The sequence below is a fragment of the Chinchilla lanigera genome, unplaced genomic scaffold (assembly GCF_000276665.1).
Source record: "Chinchilla lanigera isolate Chin_1 unplaced genomic scaffold, ChiLan1.0 scaffold00001, whole genome shotgun sequence".
NCBI lineage: Eukaryota > Metazoa > Chordata > Mammalia > Rodentia > Chinchillidae > Chinchilla > Chinchilla lanigera.
In genome coordinates, this window is record NW_004955402.1 from 33,897,010 (window position 1) to 33,911,649 (window position 14,640).

The 14,640-nt window shown below is 51.6% G+C and overlaps 1 protein-coding gene across 4 annotated transcripts in view; it reads left to right on the forward strand.

The window, feature by feature from the left end:
* The window catches only part of Ctif (CBP80/20-dependent translation initiation factor), a 279,653-nt gene that overhangs the window by 190,186 nt on the left and 74,827 nt on the right, over positions 1-14,640 (forward strand). For all 4 annotated transcript variants that reach the window (XM_013510556.1, XM_005372899.2, XM_005372901.2 and 1 more), the window contains one exon: positions 1,935-2,234. In XM_013510556.1, coding sequence (XP_013366010.1) covers positions 1,935-2,234 — 300 coding nt within the window. The remainder of the gene's footprint in view (positions 1-1,934; positions 2,235-14,640) is intronic.

The following is a 14,640-nucleotide window of genomic DNA, read 5'->3' on the forward strand; positions in this document are numbered from 1 at the left end:
ATCCTTCCATCCCGTAAATGGACAACTGGCAGAACCTCCTAGCCAATGGCTAGAGTGCCTCAGACCAGTTGGCTTCCCAGACTCATTTCTAGAAGCTGGCTGAAAGGAGGGCTGCTGACTGAGTTCTCTAGAGCTCTGCAAGAGGTAATGCAGGGCAGCACAGAGAAATGCACAGGCTTTAGGGCCCAGCAGGCCAGACTCAGTCCTGCCTTTGGCCAGATGACCAGTCACCTAACCTCTCTGAGCACCAGTGTACTCAGCTGTAAAATGGGTGCACTGCCACCTACCTTGTGGAGAAGATGTGAAAATTAAATGAGGTGACCTGTGTAGAGACCCTTGTGGGTAATTATTATTCTATCCACAGACCACTGTTCCCGCCAGGGGACCCAAGTGGTTAGGATATAGGGGTAATGAGGGTTGAAACAGATAAGGGAAATCTGCAGCGCCCTCAGGTCACTTTCGAGGACTTGTCTCAGGTGAGGCCTTCTGGGCCAGTAGGACATGGGCTTAGGCTCATCCTGTATCACTCCCTATTTTGCTGGCTGTCCCCCAAAATGAGCAAACCCTGGGACAGATGAGCCTCTAGTCCCCTCCTAAACAAGGACCTCATCAAGAAGAGCAAGCCTTCTGTCCTCGTTTGCACATGTGGTTAAGGTTAGGAACCCATGAGAATGGAGAGTTGTATCTTCTTGACCCATCCAGGGAGTCAAGCAGTCAGATGGGTTGGAGAGGCTCAAGGGAAAGAAGCACCTCCCAGAAACCTCCCCTCACGTACGATCCCCTTCTCAAGTGGAGAGCAGCTGCCCTTGGAACTTGACTCCAAACGGTAGAACTCACGGAGAGCTCCAGATCACTTCTGACATCACCATGTTACCTCCAAGTAAACAGCCTCAGAGAGAAACTGCCTACCTGGTGCACATGGCTGGAGGCAGAGAGCAGGATACAGAGCCTCATTCTGTGCCTCTCGGCCCAGAGGTCTGGTGTCCAGAACACAGGACAAGTGCAGGACCTCATCATATGACCTTGATCCTGCCCTTCAACCAGCTCTCATATCCCAGCCTAAAGCTGGTCAGATTCTCAGCCACCAGTTAGCTGTGTTTGAATACATATTTCTGAGACAGCTAAATGCCATTTTCTTCCTTTGCTGCCTTTGGTCTGGTCCCAGTTTCTGTGAAACTTCACAGGGATGTAGCCTTATTTCCTGAAATTTCCCTCCTACGGGCCTCAGCCACTCAAGTGTCACGTTCAGAGATTCCTTGGTTTATAATAGTTGTGTGTAAAGGGACAGCATAGTCTCCACAAGATGTGAAGCCAGGACTGTGTCCTTGTGGAATCTTATGCCCAGAGAACAGATGATGTGGAAGATACACAGTGGCCATCTCAGGAGACTGGTCTCGCTATGCAGTTCAGGCTCACTATGAGCTCACTTTGTAGCCCAGACTGATCTTGAACTCGCAACAATCCTCCTGCCTGAGCCTCCCAAGTGCTGGGATTACAGACATGCACCATCACGCCCAGCTCTTAGGCCACCTCTAACCAACACTGAAGGCATTTTGGGTTCTACTCACCTTATTGGCCTGGTTTTCCTATCTTTATCTTCCCTTTGGCCCAATTTCTTATTTGTTACCTTATTTCATCTTTAATAAGCCCTATTAAATCAGCGCTAGATTAAGACATCTAATCAACATGTAGACAAATTTAAGAAGTCAATGAGAATCCTGTGTAGGAGCTAGAACTCACAAGAAATGTCAACCCAGGACATCACAGGGGCCAAGAAAAAAGTCAGCCTTTGGAGCATGAGTGTCTTTGGTCTGGGGAAGCTGATTTCAGATCCCTGTTTCTAGGGATGACAGCCCTCCTTCCCCCAGGCCACCTGCACACCCAAACACCCCAGCTGCACTCAGGTACACTCGGTTTGTTCCCCACACCCCCAGGAAGAAGTGATGGTGGAAACAACCAACCCTCAGCAAAACAAGATGGACAAGCTGATCGAGATCCTGAACAGCATGCGGAATAACAGCAGCGACGTAGATGCCAAGCTCACCACCTTCATGGAGGAGGCCCAGAACTCTACCAACTCTGAGGAGATGCTAGGTGAGATCGTGCGGACCATCTACCAGAAGGCTGTGTCAGACCGTAGCTTTGCCTTCACAGCTGCCAAGCTCTGTGACAAGATGGCGCTCTTCATGGTGGAGGGGACCAAGTTTCGGAGCCTGCTCCTCAACATGCTCCAGGTAATCGGACACCGACAGCTGCTGCCCATGTTCGTTGCCCCTGCGTGAAGGTTATTGCTAGTGGGGAGGGCTGCAAGTTCTGACCACTGCTGAACTCGTCCCGACTTTCTTCCTCCCTTGCCCAATTAATTATAGAAAATAAGAAAGCGGTCGAGGGGTGAGGGGTAAGTGGCTGCATTTGTGTGTTTGTGTGAGTGCTCCATGGTTACGAAGGACCAATGTAATTTTATAGGTGCTTTTTGTTCAACCGGCCTTTCCCTGTTTCTATTTTCATGATAAGCGGGGTAGTTGCTGGCTCTGGGCTTTGACCTCTGCACATCTGAGCAGACATAAGCTTGTTATTCAAGTACCTCTCTCTTCTTCATCCTCCCCTCCAGGGCCAGCCTCTCAGAGCTTGGTGGCTGTGCAGTTGGTATAGCTGGGACTGAGATGGGTTGGAGCAAAGCTTTGTAAGAGAGTCTGTCTGTTGAGACACTGGAGGTGTGAACAGAGGAAAAACATAGCAACCAAACATTGTCTTGCTCCTTGGTACCTTCCGCTGACTAACCCTTCACTCCAGTGAGTTGAGCCCCAGTCCTTCTCGTTCCTGCCACCATGGGGCCAGCATCCACCTGTGGTCTCAGGGGAGTGCACAGAGGCTGTCAGTGTGTGCGTAGGCTGAGCCCTGCACTGTCTCTTCTCACAAGTACCTCCTCTCTTGTTGTGAGCAGCTGTATAAACTGGTGGCTTCAGAACTGGTGACGTCAGGGAGAAGTAGCAGGGAACATGGCTGTGTATCCACACCAGGTCTGTGAGCCATCCATGGAGACTCTGAGCTGGGAGAAAGCCACATCTCCTGCTACATTGTGCTTGAGAGACTCGTTAAGATGTACATGGAGCATCTGGTCCAGATCAGAAAAGAAGGTCACTTGGAAGTTATGAAAATAGGATAAAGGAACCACTTGCGGGTCTGTGGTAACTAGGATGACCATGTATCAGATTGTCCAAACTGCCATACTCCTGATAGCCAAAGGGGCTCCCTTCAGAATTACACCCAGACAACAGGTATAAACAAAGGTTCATGGTCACCCTCATTTCTGCCACCCAGCCCAGGGTTGTTGTCTCTTCCCTGAAAGTGGGAGGAGGAGAAGGTCACTGTGGGCCATCTGCCTGTGGCTGCACCACCCCATGCCTGCCTGTCCTCTCTGCTTCCATGTGTGTCTCGCTCAGTGCAACCTGAGCCCTCCCTGGCCAGCCCAGGCTGCTTCTCTCCAGATCCAGGCCCTGATCAGGTTCCCATTCCTGGATCGCCCGCGCTCCCCTGGTGATGAATTCCTGCATTACCTGAGGGATTTGCACATCGGGCATGTTCCTCGTGGGCCGGAATGTCCTGGGAAAGCATAGAGGGTGACCGGCAGGGAGAAGCCTGTCTGCCATGTTCCACCAAGCATGGGGGAGTCAGGGACAGGAGTTGGCCTTAGACTTGGGTTTGGTATTTTTTTTTTAACTGAAGGGTCAGAATGGTGCAAGAACTCCAGACTATGGCTGCCAACTCCAAGTAGCCTAGCCAGTCCCTGTGGCAGACAGACACACAGAATAGGGGGCACCCAGGGAAGATAGTTGGTTACAGGGGCCACCCCAAATCAGGCGTGTGTTCTAGCCATCCATGGGAAGAGCAACCTTGCTCACAAGTGTCCAGCCAAGCATCATGCCTGGAAAATGCTTGGCCACAAAAGGGGCCCACTGACCCTTGCACCTGCCTCTGATCAGCCACACAGTGCACTGGCTCAGACAGGCTCCCAGTGTCCCCGCACAGTAGGAACTTATTGAGCTGTTGGACTCACACCCCGCAGCCAGCACCTTCTAGTGGACTCACTGTGCTGAGACACAGCTGAGCAAACACTGAGGTGGATAGCACTGAACAGAAAGCTGGGACTAGGCACTGGTCCAGGCTCAAGCAGCAGCAGTTCGAGCCTGGCCCCTGTCTGCTGGCGATGAGTTGGGACCTTGGGAAGGAGCACAAGTGAGCCTTTTCCTTCCACACTGCTTTGCCACTAGCTGAAACAGACCTGGCTCCCCTCATCCCTCTAAACCACCTTATCCTATATATGGTTCAGCAGTAGTTCTTTCCTGAGTGATATGGGATGTGCAGCCAGCCCCAGAGGCCCACCTACTGATGCTGTCTTCTGTCCAGCACAGAGAACTGGCTCTCCCACATCCTACCCCTGCTCCCACCATCCCACAGCTAAGCTGAGCTTCCAGCTACACCCTGCGTGGACAAACTCTCCCCTGCCCAATGTAGAGTTTACTTCCCCTGCCACCCTAAATATCCAGCCCTTTCCCAGGGCAACCCTCACCCATGCTTCAGATGGTATTTAGCACTACTGCAAGCCCCCTCTAGCTCCTGCAGCACCCGCCCTCTGTTCCAGCCCCTGCTGCCCTACAGCCACAAATGTTTGGGCACTAGCTCAAGGCTGAGGATTCTGGGATGAGAGACAGTCCACAGATGCAGCTCTGTCCCTCAGTGAGGAAGGACTGGGACTTCACTCAGGAACTGTGGGGGTACACAGTGATAAACAGATGCCTGCAGTTATTGCCCACCTCCCCAAGGCTCTGGGATGCAGGGATCACCTCTGGCTTGTGCATCTCTCTAGCATGGCTTCTAGGAGGCCCCTGTGGTGGTGGAGAAATGGCTGCTGGGGAGGGAAGGCATTCGAATTCTCCCTTCTCCTCTCACTGGCCGTGAGCCTGGGGATGGCTACAGTCCTAGGTAAGAAGGGAACCTTTGGAGGCCCATGTTCTGAGCGGCAAGGCTTGTCCCCCTCCCCACAGTGGTAGAAGCAGGCCACATACCAGCTGGAGCACATGTGGCTCACCCTTTAGGCTACCACTTGCCCCCTTTCACCACCCACAACCCATCTTTCACATAAGCCATGGAGGGACTCCTCCAAGGCTGTGACCAGAAACTTGATCTGGCCACTGAACCTCTGGGTCACTGGTCAAGGCCCTTCTATCTGCCACAGGCAGCCTTTGGCTATGCGGAATACAGTCATGCCTGAGCCCCTGATGACAAGGCCCAGAGGAAACCAGACTATATGCCTGCGCCCCCTTGGCCCTGCCACCCCCTCTGCGGCTGTGGAGGCAGCAATTTGCTGCAGAGCTTTCTGGGTACCCTCAGGCATGGTCACTCACTGCCCAAAGCTGAGAGGTCTAGGAAGTAAAGCAGCAGGCACAGCACATCAACCACTTCCCTCTTAACACCCGCAGGGGAATCTTCTTTCCCTGGTTCTCGTGTTCTGACAACCTCATACGCAGCCTTCTGGCAGACAGTACTAGGCCTGGCCCACTGCAAACTTCCCTCCCTTTCTCCCTGAGGTTTTTGTTCAGTTCCATCCACTTGAGGCCACTTGGCTTCAGATCCCCAGCCAGCCCCTGGTTCAGTTCAGCAGCCCCTGGGATGCCCCTCATGTGGCCAGTTTTGGCTGCTACCTCCACAAGTTCTGAGACCCGGCTTAGTGATGCTGGCTGCAAAGAGGGCAGGGTGTGAAATGCCCATGAGCGCTGCTCCCAGCAGCTGTCTTTGGACACAGCCCTCCTGGGTCGACTGCTCTCGCTGCCTGGGCTTCAGCAATGGGAGCTGAAAACATGGAGTGGAGGGGGCGGCCTCTCATGTGACAGATTCCATGCAACAGAGGCCTTAGGACTGACTGCCTGCCAAGTTAGGTTGCAGCCCTGTGGAGTGGGAAACGGGGTGTCAAGGGCCTTTTGATCCTGTGAGGAGGTCAAAAGGTCTTTTGATACTTCCCAGTGAGTTTCATCATCACGGTCTCCAGGAACCCTGAAGCAGTGCCCTCCTGAGCCATGGTAGTGCCTGAGACCCTGGGGTCACGGTGGAGCCCTGACACCAATCCTACAGCTCAAAAACAGTCTCCAGTGTTTACACCCAGACTGACTCTTTACCTTAGATGTGGCCTTTTTCATAATAGTGTCTTTGTAAATAGAATTGTTTAGTAAATGGACATCCCTTAAATGTCTGTTACATGTCAAGCATGTAGTCAGACTTGAACATATGAACACAGGATGTTGTGAAAATGCAGAGTCTAACACAGGTATGGGATGAGTCCTGAGATTCTGCATTTCTAACAAGCTCATAGGCAGTGCTGGTGCCAGGGACCACACTTTGAGCAGCAAAGTATTGGGGGACTGATGGCTTATAGGTGATAGGTCAGTTTCATATACAGACAAACTGAGCTACAGTCTCTTTCCAATGTGACTGTCCGCACTGAGGATCCAGCCTGAGTATTGCATTTCAGACACCAGGTCATCTTTAGGTCAGTGGTTCTCAGCAACTGTCCACTAGAATTACATGAACAATTTTTAAAACAACCAGCCCAGGTGTCCTCCCCCAAAATCAGTCAAATTAGATTCTCCATCAGTCGGGCCTACTTTATCATTTTATAAAGAACTCCAGAGGTACAGCTGAGGTTGAGCGTCACCACTTGGGAAAGAGCTGACTGTCCCACCACTGTCAAGACAGCATAAACCAATCAAAAACTACCTGTCAGGGGCTGGGCTCATTGCTGAGCGATGTGGAGTGCTCAGAGCCTGAGCTGGTGGGAGAACAAGAAAGGGAAGCCTCAACTGCCTTCAGCTCCTCAAGCCTGTTTCCCCTCTGTGCAGTGAGCTGGGTGTGACAATCCCAGGGACCTTTCTCATACTTCCCACCATCATCCTGAGATTCTCTTCCAAGGAGGCAAGAGCTGCCTTTGCTCTCCCACTGGCGCCATCTCTCTCTGTCCTCAGCTCCTTTCTCTACTTTGTCCTCCTTCTTGCCTCAACTATCTATTTGCCATCACATGTTTTAGGAAAAAGATCTCACTGTCACCCACATTGCCAGGTTGGGCCAGAGACTTGGCCACCCAGCAGAGCTGGAGAAGTGATCAGCTCCCTGGCTCAGCTAGCCTCACCCCATCCCTTCCCTCAGAGGCCCCCAGCTTCTACTGTTTGCAGAGTTATCTACTAAGTCGGTTGTGTGCATTGATTGTTTCCGACTTCCAGGAGACTGTGGGCTGCTCTGGGCAGAAGTAACCAAAAGACTCCCTTGATCCTCATCAGGGAATTGCGGTGCGATCATGGGGAGGAGGAGGGCTCCAGTTTCACAGAGAAGTGAAGAATGAGTGCACTTCTTTTTATGGGACCTTTGGAATGACAGGAATTGGAGGCCTGAGCCCCCTCCACCCAGCACTGCCCTGTCACCGCCCCAGGCCTTCCACTTGGACTCTGGGAGTGCTCCTTCGCCGAGATATGCTTGGGTAGTACAAGTTCAAGCCTTCCTCTGTTGAAATGTATGTGCCCTGTTTAGCCGAGAGGTGTCTGCATCTGAGTTATGCAGAGCAAAGTATTATTAGAGCAGGCATCAGTGTGTCTGTAACTGAACCCAGCTCTCCCTAGCAACTGTTGCCAACAACACGTCTAACAGAAGGATGCAATACCTTTTTTTGAAGGAAAAAAAAAAAAGAATTTTATCTTGACCAAGTCATAAACACAGCAGGACTGTTGTCAAAAGACAACACAAAATCAGAATCTGGCATGTGACCAGATATTAAAATAAATTGCTCTCTGCCAGTACCTTCTAGAAGATAGCCTCTTATAAAGCTAACCCCCAGCTAGAGAATGCACGAACTCTTAGAGTTTCTTGCGGGTCACCAGGAAGCACTGTGTTCCGCACTTTTGATACATAGAAGCTCAACTGGGTGATGACTCTGTGGGGTCTCTAGGAATGATTTTAGCCCCAGGAGGGGCACTCAGATTGCTGGTCTGACTGTCCTTAACCGTAAATCAAAATATTGTCCTGTGTCCTTCCTGCTCTATTTCCCCAGGCTCAGCTCTTCTCCTGGTCCTGTGTTCAAAGGCTTGGATAGAAGAACCTGGCCATTCCTCTAAGTGAGTTCCTAAGAGGAAAACCTCACTTTCTCTGGTTCTCTCAAGGTTTCTGGAAAATCAAGTCTTTACCGTTTACCAGAGGCCTGAGGTTCCTCCTAACTCTCATCTTCCTCAGAGAAACAGCTGTGAGAGACTGACTGGGTGCTTGGAGTTCCAAGCAGCTGTGAGTTATAGCCTTCTTGAGGGTGGAAATCCTGGCTGAGTTATCTCCCATCCCCAGCTCCTCACGTTATGATGAGTACATAGCAGATGCTCAGTAAACACCCATGGAAGAGAGAGGTGGAGCCCTCAGTCTCCGATCCCAGTGCTCTCAGAGATGCAAGCATGCTGCTGTGTGTGAATCTGAGGTGGGTCTCAGGTCAGGGATCTCTCCCCAGGTTTACTGACAGGAAAAGTGGCTCAGTGAGACCTAGACAAGTCGTGGGGCTGAGCTTCCAGCCACCATGCCACTCCCTGAATAAGGTATGGGGTCAGAAGCTTGGGAGCATCAAGAATCTATCATCATAAGTGGTGATCTCAGAATCCACCCTGTAGAATAATCCCACAAGAACTGCAGTGGCCCCTGAGTTCCTGAGCCTTCTGAGCCTCTGGAGAGCCTGAGGGAACACCATTGTCCATGCATACAGTCACCTGAACCACCTGGCTGTTACCCCAGGTTCTCTCCTCCTTGCAGCGTGTCCCTCCACGCAGACCTCCCTCCCTCCTACATACCCACTGCTGAGCCCCTGTGCACTCCAGGCATGTGAACTAATTTCAGTGCTGGCCCAAGCGGGGCATACTCCGGGATAGAAGCACATTGTTCTGCGCATTCCACACCCTGAGCAGAAGCCCTGGCCCACATCCCCTCTGCAGGCTGGAGAAAAGCAGGAGGGCCAGAGGGCCAGCCGGAAGTACAAGCCTTTTCACAGGGGCAGGTCATGGAGGGCAATTCCAGAGACCCACAAAGGTCACTTTTTCTCAACATGGCTGGCATCTGAGCACCTCTTCAAGGTATCTGTGCCCACCTGAAGGCCAGGGTCTGGGAGGGATGCACAGGGCAGCACACACATCCCCTAGGATGGGTACTGACAGCCCCCAGCAGGCATACCTCACGTGACACAGGAGATCGATCAGCACAGGATCTTGAACCTCTGCCAAGTCTAGCAGATCCACATTCTGAGTGCCCCCTGCCAGAGCTAGAGTGGGCAGGAGCTGTGCACCTTGGAATGAATGCATTTCACCTGCTTTTCCACAACCTTCTTTCTTCCCCTTAGCCCTTATTGAGCGTCTGCTGTGTACCACACACTGTGACAGACCCATCTCAGTTAATTTGCCAGATCTGCTAGTTTTTTTAGCTTACAGATCCAGTTAGGATGTTCTAAGGTCAGGATCTTTTTTTTTTTTTTTTTTTTTTTTGGTACCAGGAATCGAACTAACGACCTCGTGCTTGCTGGGCAGGTGCCATGCCGCTGAACTAAATCCCCAGCCCCCTAAAGTCAGGATCTAGACCCAGTTTCTCTCACTGTTCCATTATAGGGTGCGGCAGGGGACACGGTGGCCTGAAGGTGCTAAGGATGGCACTTTGGAGTGCTCAGAGAGACAGCAGCTAATGACTTGAACATTAAAATGTATTTTGGTTTCTGAGCCAGAAAATAAGCAGGGGAAAAAAATGATCACTGACCCTCAGTCAGTCCTGGAGGGAGCCAGGACAGCAGACGTTCAGGGTTCTATCCTTAGGTGTGTCGAGGGTGGGCTAGCACCAGCCACTCCCCCAGAGATCCAGGAGCTTTCCCGTAAAGCCACTCACCCACCCTGCTGCCACTGGGATACACCATATTCTTCGGAATTCTGGAGAGCCCTACTCTTGAGAAAACCCAGATGGACTTTCTCTGCACAGCACCAGTATCTGCAGATCTCACAGGCAGCTTCTTGCAGGCCCCAGAGAGCCGAGATGCAGAAAGGTCATGAGACTTTGGGACAAAAAGACTGTTTCTTATGAACAGTGGCCACGTCCTGCATTGTTAAGAGTGTGAGTGGCTCAAGAGGTCAGAAAGGGGAAGAGCCAGGCAAGCCTGAAGCTTCGTGAATTGGCCCAGCAAACAGGTGCCTGTCCATGAATCTCATTTCCCTAGACAGCTTTTCTTGCCCTGAAGTGCTTCGAACCTTGTGGTAGTAGGGATGAGGTGCCTTAGTGCTGATCGTAAGTAATTAGAACCTGTCTCTTCCCTCCAGGGGCACTACAGTGTCTGTTTAGTAAGAACCACAAGTTGTGGTAGAGGTTGAACTCAGAGCCAAGCTGTCCTCAGCCAGCACCCCATCAGGGTAGTGCCCTGCTCTGGGGAAGGGGGAGCCCTAGAACTCCCTCCCAACTTCACATCACAGGTCCCCAAAGGTCCTGGGGTGATATCTCCCCTCCTGTGTAGATTCAGGTAGTGGCAGTGAGGACAGGCAGTGGGTGCTTTTGACCAGTGACCTTGCAGGAGACAGGTGTCTTCTTCCTCCTTGCATGTTCCACCTCCTCCAGGGAGCCTTCTCTGACCTTCCAGCCCGGGTACCTCTTCTTTCCCTGAGCCTTTAACATTAACTGTGTTTAAACTTTGCTTTCTGAAGCTTGTGTCCCCAGATGTCTTGGGGGCAAAAAATATGTCTGTGTCATCCTTGTGTTCCACTACCTAACTGGCACATAGTGGGTAGCCAACAAACATCAGTTGGCTGGTCCAGGAGCTTCAGGTCAGTGGGACAAAGGAGCATCAAGTGCACTGGGTGGCTAATTGCACAGGCCACCACTGTGGAAGGGGAGGGGGCCAGAGGAGCTTTCCTGGGGTCAGGGCTTATTTCACCATTGCCCATGTCCCTGGCCAGGCCATATCCTCTTCCCTGTGCACCCTCACCCCCCACCCCAGCTTCATTTTCCCTGCTAAATCCCCTGAGGGAACTTGGCCGGGCACTTCCCTGTCTGAGGCTGCCGTGCCGAAGCAGGCCCTGAAGATAAGTGGGTTATCGGAGAAGGCCAGCTCAGGTGTCCTAAGCCCCAGAGGGTCACCCCTGGCTGGCTGGCAGTTCACCCGCAGCACCTTCTCCTCCCACCCACCCCCAGCCAGGCAGGCAGGAGACAGCAGATCCCTTCCCGCAGCTCAGCAAGTGACCATGGCCAACCCCCAGCCGCCACCGGGAATCTGAGCTATGCTAAGCGGCTCCAGATCGCAGCATCTCAGCCCTGCCCGGGCACGGCCGGCCCAGACAGGGCGCCTCTACCTGCGGGGCCGCGGCTGGAAAGCTGGCACCGCCTGGGCCGTTGGAAAAAAAATCTCCCTGCAAGTTATGTAACTGCTCCCCACCCTGGCCCTGGCTCCCATGGAGGCCACAGTCCCTGAGGGAGAACGGCAGAGAAGGGAAGAGATTGCAGAGAGTCACTCTTTCAAAAGAAAATCATATTAAGTTATTATTGGAGGTCCTCCCAGCACCCAGCCTGGACAAGGCCACAAGTGAACTGAAAGGACTGAGGGGCTGGCATGTAGGAAGGACACTTATCCCAAGGACCAGACCCACAGGAGGGCATGGTCACAAAAGAGAAGAAGGAAAGACAGTTTTGGTGTCTGTGTCTGTTTTTCTTGACTTCTTTAAAAACTCTGGTTACATGCAACATAAACTTTACTGTTTGAAACAACCTGAAGGCACATCTCAGCAGCACCAAGCACATCCACAGTGCTAGGCTATCACTACATCCTCTCCTCTAAATCAGAGAACCACTCTATCACCGGAAACTGAAGCCCCTCCACCAAGCAGCAATTTTCTATCCCCTCTTCCAACCTCCACGCCACCTCCTGTCTCCATAGATTTATCCCATGTCTGCATAGCACACAAATGCAATCATGTCATCTTTTTCTTTTTTGTGTCTGGCTTATGTCACTTAGCATGATGGTTTTAAGGCCTATCCACGTGATAGCATGTGTCAGATTTTTCTAGTGGCTGAATGATATTTCTGGGTGTATGTGTGTGTGTTTATTCATCTGTTCATCCACGGGCACTTTGGGTGTTTCCACCTTTTGGCTTTTGTGAATAATGCTGCTGTGAGCATGGGTATGCAAATGTCTGTTTGAATCCCTGCTTTCAGTCCTTTGGGATCTATACCTAGAAGTGGAATCAAGATCACATAGAAACTTTATGTTTAACTTTTGGAACAACTGCCAAACTCTTCTGGAGTGATGTCTTTAATGGAAGAAATATAATAGAAATGACACAACTGAGGCACAGCAAGGGCCAACCTTGCCTGAAATCAAGGTAGGAGTTGGAGGAAGTCCCAGATGGATCAGCTAGGGAATGGGTTTATGAAGTGGACCCAGGGAGTCATTGTGAGTTCTTGACCTTTGAAGTTCCAAGATTCATTAGAAATCATAGAACAGTACAGAACATGGAGTCACCCGAGATCAACTCCCTACCAGAAGCCGCCAAGAGACTAAGGTCACAGCAGGCACATAGAGTGCAGCATAAAGAAACAGGGTGCTGGGGGTGGGGGATGTGTGCCTCAGTTTCTCCCACACACAGAGCACCATGAGTAACCCACACTTGTGTCATCTTTCTTCCTACCTAGATTTTACAGTTGAATGCCCCTCTGTCCAGGAGAGATGGTCACATGTGTCACAGCACAGGGATTCTGCACAGTGCTGACCAAGACAAGCTCTGCCCTGGGATCCCAGAATTCAGGATTAGGGCTCTCTGTGCACCCAGGGGGTCCCTATCCCTTACTGCTATCACATGTAGAGCTCAAGGTTAAAATCCTCCCAGCAGTACCAGGACCTAGAGTTCTGAGTCTGTAGGGAGAAAGTCCCAGAAGCTTCCTGGTCCCATCTCTACCCTAGGTCTAGGTGGTAGGGCAGGAAGAGGGTGAGCTGACACTTTAGGGAAACAAGGACCTGCCGTTCCATCACCTATTGGCAGCCTTCCAAGATCCCCAGAACAAATCCCAGTTCACAAAGTGACAGAAGCCTCAGACCACTTTGAACCATGGGGATAGACATGCTCAGTCAAGGACAGTCCTCTCTAGCAATGGCCACCCATCCGTCCCTCTTGGGGAAGACCCTTGACCCACAAATCATCCCATTCTTGGTAGGTCCCATCCTGGGACCAAGCATAGTCCACAGGAGTCCACAGGAGTCTGTGTGCTTATGCAGATCATTCACACGAGACCTATGAAGAGAGAGGACTTGAGGACCACCACAGCACCATGCCACACACCCTGTCCACTGAGCAAGGGCAGCACTATGGGAAGGGGTAGCATAATGGCATTTGAGGATGACCAGACTCCAACCAAAGCCTATGAACACCTACAATGGGAATAAGTGTGTTTTGAGCAGTGCGTGTGGGTTGGAGCTAGAACTCTACATTTTGGATTCACATCTACAGACAGTCGCCACATTACATTTAGTGTTTAAAAATATCTGATCAGAGGAATAATAGCTTTAAAGTGGGGATAGAAACAGAGTCACCTGAAATTCAGGTTATAGAGCATAGACCCTTTTTTTTTTTTTTTGAAAGGTCTCACTATGTAGTTGAGGCTGGCTTTATTTTATTTTATTTTATTTTTGGTTTTTCTCCGGTACCGGGAACCGAACTCACGACCTTGCACTTGCCAGGCAGGCACTTTGCCGCTGAGCTAAATCCCCAGCCCGAGGCTGGCTTTAAACTCAGTGTAGCCTAAACTAGCCTGGAACTCACAGCAATCCTCCTGCCTCGGCCTCCCAAGTACTGGGATTACAGATGTGTACCATCACACCCAGCATCAAGATCCTTCCTTTAATGACTGACTCCTCTGTGGCACAAGAAATCATTGCAGCAGCCACAAGTCAGCCACCTGCTTCTGGCCCTGGGCTGGCACCTGAGCAACTTAGAGCAGGGTCCACAGTCCAGCAGCCCTCCACTCACTCTTCCGTTAAATGGGTCATAATACCTGTCTCCTCTACAAGCTTCCTACCAGTCATCATAGTGAAAACCCCCTAAAACTCCTGCAGTATCATTTAGTCTGTGTCCTCCGGAGGGACTTCGGAGTTTCATAGCCGTGTGCTCTTCCTTTGCCCCGGACAAACCCCATCCATTCATGGTTCCCAGGAGATGCCCATGTAGACCTTCTTTAGAAGGCCAGGGCCCCCCAGGCACACTAGGACTTGGGGTTGGATGCAGCACATGGCTCACCCTGAAACCGAGCCACAGGGCAAGCCCTCAGAAGGGCCCAGGACAGGAGATGAGGGCCTGCTGGTGCCCTGAGCTCAGGCACTGTTGAGGCCCAGTGAGACAGGGGCCTTTGGCCTCCTCCAGGGTAGAGAAAGCAATTTCAGAACATCAAAGGAGAGGGCAGGCCCTGGAGAGGGTGGCTTCCTGGAGGAGGCAGTGTGAAAGAAGAGGCAGGATTTTGGTAGACAGAAGGCAATGGGAGGAAAGTGCAAAAGCTTGCAAGGGAAGGAGATGCAGGGGAGGGAGGGGTGCACCGGAGGGTAGAGAGGAAGAGGTC